This window comes from Polistes canadensis, unplaced genomic scaffold (genome assembly GCF_001313835.1).
Source record: "Polistes canadensis isolate GaletaPanama2010 unplaced genomic scaffold, ASM131383v1 scaffold_20, whole genome shotgun sequence".
Lineage (NCBI taxonomy): Eukaryota > Metazoa > Arthropoda > Insecta > Hymenoptera > Vespidae > Polistes > Polistes canadensis.
Window position 1 is genome coordinate 410388 of NW_014569567.1, and position 6814 is coordinate 417201.

General features: G+C 33.0%; 1 protein-coding gene across 1 annotated transcript in view; it reads right to left on the bottom strand.

The window, feature by feature from the left end:
• LOC106793878 (polyhomeotic-proximal chromatin protein) overlaps nucleotides 1–6814 on the bottom strand; it is a 63495-nt gene that overhangs the window by 26282 nt on the left and 30399 nt on the right. Inside the window, exon 3 of the mRNA XM_014761156.1 lies at nucleotides 5506–5691. Coding sequence (XP_014616642.1) covers nucleotides 5506–5691 — 186 coding nt within the window. The remainder of the gene's footprint in view (nucleotides 1–5505; nucleotides 5692–6814) is intronic.

Consider the following 6814-nt stretch of genomic DNA (forward strand, 5'->3'; position numbering starts at 1 on the left):
ATAAGAATATATATAAACATATTTGATTAATAATATAAGAATAAGATTAATAATAATATAAAATACCCAGGCTGGAAATTTGTAATAATGACCCTGCAGTTAGTCAATTTTTTTAATAATAATAATATAATAAACGGCTGTGTGATTAAAGTTTGAATAAATAAAATGGGACGTTGTATTTATTGTCGACAAAAATCATCGTCGTCATCGTCGTCGTTGTCGTTATCGTGTTTTGTCTTAAGAAAAAATTATTTCTTTTTTTTTACGCACTGCGAGGGAAAAATATATACTACCTACTACACTGTAAAAAAAATGTACAGGTTAACATAAGAATGTCAATTAAAAATTGAATTTGCTATAATAAAGTATCTCTCTTTCGGGTATGTGTGAGTTGATCTTTAAATATATTTATAATACTTCGACATTATTTTAATTACTTTTAATTGTTTTTATTTTTATATTTTATTACTATTTCCTTCAACCGTGTGTGTCTCTCTCTCTATATATATATATGTATATATATGTGTGTGTGTGAGAGCGTGTGCCTTTTTTTTAAATTTTTCTTTTCTTTATTTCGCGTTTTTTTTTTTTTGTTTTTTTTTTTTCCTGTATCTCCTTTTCTTCCATTTTTTCTTCCCACTTTATGGGGGTAGTAGTAGTAGTATTCTTTCTCGTGATACAAAATACAATTAATTAATTTGTTAATCCTACCTACTATGTACACATATATATATATATATATCACTATGTGCGCATGCACGGATGGACGACAGGCGCACGAACGTTGCTTTTTCGTTTCTTTTTTTTTTTTTAAATGTGTGTCGTCCTGCGTTTCAAATCCCGCGTACGTACATAAGGACTTGATGGTATTTATTAAAAATTCTGCATTAGTTCTTTATTTATTTTTTCTTTTTCTTCTTTTTCTTTTTTTTTTTTTTTCTTCACTCTCTTTGTAAAAATGTGCAACGATTCGTATATAATAATAATAATAATAATAATAATAATAATAATAATAATAATAATAAATAGATGATTATAAAAGAGTTCCTCACGTATTTAGATGATTAAATATATAAAATCTCGTGATATAATATAATTTATATTAGACATAATGTATAATAATATATTAATCGTGCATTTTTAATAATACGCGTGGACGACGATAATTGCGAATACATAAACGAAGTAATTGACAAAGAAAAGAAAAGATAAGAAAGTAAAATTAAACAAAATCTATACCGTGTTACCGATAATAATATTAAAAATTCGAATCATTATTCTTTCATTCGATCCCGTGCATTATAATCGATGTATTGTTTACACCCTTCCTTCTTTCCTCTTACCACCTATCATCCTATTGTTTGTTTCTACATTATTATTGTTTTCGTGCCAATGTGTGAAAAACTAGTGAAAAACGTTGTCCAATTAATTCATCTTTCTTCGAAGATCTTTTTTCTCACGACTATTCAACACCTTCGACCCCTACCATCCCTTTTCGGACAACCATGCTATTCATTCCCTTTCTATTTTCTTTCCTCGCAAAATGTTTAACCATCTAGAAGAGTTTTCCGAACCGATATACTTATATACCACCCACAAATCCGTTCCCCCTTTCTTCTCCTTTCCTCTGCTAGTTGCATTTCCCCCTCCCTCCCCCCCCTTGGTTCCCTTGATTTTATTCGTTCTTCGCGAAACTACCGTACGCGAAACTTGTTAATTCTGCAAAAGCCGCGAGGCAAAGAAGAAAAATAAAAATAAAAGGAAGAAGAAGAAGAAGAAGAAGCGATAGAGGCTCCGGGGAAATCTGTAAACTCGAACATTATAAAACTTGCAATGTGTATGCGGATACAAAAGTTTTTACTCGGAATGGTCGCGGATATGGCCCGATAAAGAATACCCCCGCCCTCACCTCCCTCTCCCTCTCCCGCTCCTTCCTACTTTACTACTGTGAACAAACAAAACAAAAGCAAAAAAAAAAGCCACCCCACCCACCCACCTCGTATATTTTGAATATCATCGGACAACGTTTTTCACTTCAATCGAAGGTTACTGTTTAATATATTTCTATTTTTTCTTTTTTTTTTTATATCGTGTAATACGCACCCCGTGTTACTTCCATTTCGTTGAAAATTAAATTTTACCGAGTTAATACTAATTTGTCGTTTACAATTATTCCCGTCATTCCTAATAATTGTTTTACTTATACGAACTTTTTTTAAAGAGAATCTTCTTTCTCTCTCACTCTCTCATTCTCTCTCTCTCTCTCTCTCTCTATCTGCGAACCGTGTTTCTCATTTTGTTGTTCTTTTTCCTCCTTTTTTTTCTCCATTATTTTCATCCGTCTCGTTTTGCTCGTCGTTACTTTTTTCTTTTTTTTCCATTTTGTTCTTTTTTTTCTTTTTTTACTTTTTAAATAAGAGAGATACCATAATTAATTATTTTTTTGTTTACGTTTACACGACAATCTACGTTTAGTTTTCGTATTAGTATTATTCATTATATTTTAAGTATTTTTTTTTCCCGTAACGTCTAAAATATGTTATATATATATTTATATGCAATAATACGAATTTAATTATTTAAGGAACTGGCATTGTCAGCAGGAGCAGAAGAATTTTCTCTTTTATTTTTTCTTTTTTACTTATGTCCAATTCCAAGATTAACCGATCATTATAATTTACTCTACGCGAAACGATATTTAAATCACAATTTACAACTAAGAGTATGTATTATAATATCACACCGAAATAAATAAATCTCGATAAGTGAGATTAAAGGAGAACAAAATTTCTCAGCGAGAGTAAAGATCGGTCACTCTACGGAAGATTTTTCATTTAGATTTGTTTTTTTAAATTGTATTTTATATTAATTCATTGCACGATTCTCAATTCCTCTACTTCTACTTTAACCATTTATTTACGTACTTTAAATTACTTGTTTTGTTAAACTCCTAAGACTCGACGATGATAATAATAATAATAATAATAATAATCTAAAAAAATTTCATATATATTCGCGTTAATAAATCTAATCTATCTTGACCTACAGTACAATGATTATAATCATAGTAATGAAATATAATTGATTCGTAATAATAATAATAATAATAATATATATATATGTATAAATTTAAAAATCGTAATATCAATAATAATTATCATCACTGTTTTGTCGTTGCAATTTATTTCATTATTAGACTTATAAACTCCTTATCAATTTACAATTTCTAAAATAATTCTTAAGACCTCTTTGTGTAGTTAATCATTTCTCTTCTCTTTAGCTTGCACGATTCCTCTAAGATCATCTAATAATTATCTTCGAAACGCGAGATAATTCTCTTTTATCTTCCGTTCCTTTCGTACCCATCAAAAAATTCGAACGTATCTCTCTGCTAATTCTTTTATTTTATTTTCTTCTTCGAAAGCTACGCGAGGAAACTTTCAAAACGTCAGTGTTTCCTCTAGCCGCCGAAATATATAATTGTACTTCGTATAGTACATACATACATGATACATACGTTAAATATGTATATATTTTGTATATATCATGATTTTTCATTCCCCTTTTTCTTTTCCTCTTTATTTCTTTTTATTTTATTTTATTTTATTTTATTTTATTTCATTTTATTTTATTTTATTTCTTTTTTCTTTTGTACTCGGCTTAGAATGACCAAGTCAGCGGATATTCGATCTACAGGAGCGTTTTTCTCAATAGATTCGAATACACACATACACACATATAGTTTATACATATATATCTATATATATATGTATCTTCAGAGAGACAAATCGCCCTCTTCGATTTCTCTCCGTCTTATCTTCTTTTCGCTGAGCACGACTTCCGTTCTTTCTTTCCCCTAGTCTCTTTTTTTTTTTTTTACCTTCTTATTTTTTTTTTTTCTTACTATACTTTTTTCTTTTTCTCCTTTATTATATTCCGAAACGCGCGCCCTTTTCAAGTTTTATCTCTATTTCATTCGAAAACTCTTTTCTAATACACACACACACACACACAACACACGTGCGCGTGTATGTGTTCTTACGGAAAAACTATATGTCCTATACGTATGTAAATATCATCTTGTTATTTAACATATATATATATATATATGTATAAAGAACTTTGCAATTTTCTAAGCTAGGCCATCCGACGTTAACGTTTTTCCACGATCGTGTGTGTATAAAAAAAAGAAGAAAAGAAAAAAAAACAATGAACTGGGCAAGAGAGCGCGTGCCAGGATCTTTTTCGATTTCCAGCCTAGGCTATTTCTTCTTTTTTTTCTTTTTTATTTCTTCTTTTTTCCTTCTATTATTCTTTTTCGTTTCCTTTTTTATATTTTTCGCATAAGGATGATCCAAAAATAATAAAAAAAAAAAAACAACGACAGTTATATATATATGGCGTTTCTCAATAATCGCAAAAATTGCTCATCTAATATCGATCGAATCTATTTTTTTAAAAAAAAAAAAAAAAAACACAACCCATTTGCATCCAAAATAAAATGAAGAATAATCGTTTGAAACGGGACGATTATTATCACCCTTTTATCACCAGCCGCGAAATGCTTTTTTTCTTTTTTCTATTTTTCTTTTCTTTCTTCCTCTCGACTATATTATCCTTTCGTTGTGCAGTTAAACAAAAAAAAAAATGCGCGACGATATTAGACGGGGTCGGTCGTCAATTGATAACGATCGATGATCTCTCGGATGAATAATAATAACACGTTAGTAGGATTTAACAAACGCTCGATGCAAATAGAATTTTAGTTCATTTCACAAGAAAGTACGAAGTAGAATTAGACAAAAAGAAGTGTTGTTTGTATCGATCGATATTGGAAGGTTTCGCGAATCATATAAGGGGATGTTTGGATTGTTGAATGGTGGAGTAATTGTGATACCGTTGGATGAGAAAGATGTAGAAATAGATAGATATATAGATAGATAGATAAAATATAGTAAGAGAAAGAGAGAAATAGAGAGAGAGAAAGAGAGAGAGATATATATATATAGAGAAGAGAAAGAGAAAAGGGTAATAGGTATAAGGTGGATAATTGTGAAAGGATAATATAGGAGTTTCTGTTTGATTCCATCATTAGGAAAAGGGTTGTTGTTGTTGTTGTTGTTATTGTTGTTGTTGTTGTTGTTGTTGTCGTTGTTGTTGTTTGTAAGAGAGAGAAAAAGTCGACTAATAGTAGGCATGAACGTAGACGATGTTGTGGATCGCGTGGTGATGGGCGTGAGGATTATGTAGAGGCGTGCAGATGGAGGTGGTCGCGGTGGTGATGGTCGCGGTCGGGGAAGGTGGGTGATTGACAGATTGCATCGTGGATACGGGCGACACCTGATTGGGGGGACCGGCCGGCACTTGGTACACGGTATTGGGCGCGGCCATCGGGCACCTTGAGGCCCCGGCTGCGCCGTGTTGGGCCCCATGCTGTTGTTGTTGTTGTTGTTGTTGTTGCTGTTGTTGTTGTTGTTGCTGAATGTAGTTAGGTGGTTGACATACCTCGAAGCGGTCTGTACGTGGCATCTTCTGCGGCATCGCGACCGTCTGCGGGACTACGCCGAGTGGGCTGCCGACTCCCGTTGGGTCTGCAGGCCCCATTATCGCCGGCATTATCGGGCTGGGCGCGAAGTACGGGCTGTACGCGTTGCCCACCTGCGGCATACCGGTCAGGTACGGATTCGTCGCCTGTGAAAACACACCCGGAAACATATCCAGGTAAAGTGGATTAGAACGCTACTCTCCCACCTTCGCTCCCAATTTTTTATTTCTTTTTTTTTTATTCCGCGTCCCGGTCGCTGTCGCTCCTTTCCTTTCCTTCCTTCCTTCCTTCTTTCTTTTCTTTTTCTTTTCTTTTTTTTCCCCATTAACTCTTTCTCAAATTCGTGAGCTAGCTTCCCTCCGTTTCCTCTACCTCATTCCTCGACGTTACACGTTTACTGAATACGTCTAACGCGGTTTGTCATATATTTATTCCAAAAAAAAAAAAAAAACAAACAAATAAAGAAAACAAAAATAATAACCGCGCGAACGAGGAGAGGAAAGGGAGTTCGGCAAGAGCCCATTCACTTTTTTCAATTTCTTTTTTTCTTTTCTATTTCCCTTTTACGTTTAATTAATCGCGACAACCCCACAACGTGGAAGCGTTTGCTCTTGCAATGAGAACTAAGTTCCCAGAAGCGAAGGCAGGTCATTTCAAGCGTAAATCGCGACTATCAGCACGACCGTTCTTATTTTTCTGTTCTTTTATTATATTTTTTTCTTTTTTTTTTTTTTTTTTTCAATTAAATTTTTTTTTCTCTATTTTAAGTCTTTCTCGAAGACTTTCCACGCCCCTTTTTTTGCATTCCTCGGATTCTCCATATACGCGGAGAACTTTGCACGACATTGCTTGCCACGTTCGATAAAGATACGTTTTATTATATTGAATTCGATTACAAATAATCAAAATAATGTACTTTTTTATTCTATATGATCTTTTTCTCTGAACGTGGCAATGCATCTCGAGCAATTCCCTTTTCGACTCTACGAGATCGCAGTCAAACACGGAACAAATATGAAATTCTAAGAGTGCTTTCTTTCTAAAGAATAGATAAAGAAATAAAACGAGAGAGAAGAAAAAACAAAACAAAAAAGAATATAAGTAGACCAAAAAAACAAACGTAAACAAAAAAACAACAACCAAAAAATAAAGAAAAAAAGAATAAGTGAAAAGTGTGTGTGGAAAACACGGGCAAAATCTCGTAGAGTCGAAAGAGAGAGTGAGAGAGAAAGAGAGAAAGAGAGAGAAATAGAGAGAGAGAGAGAGAGA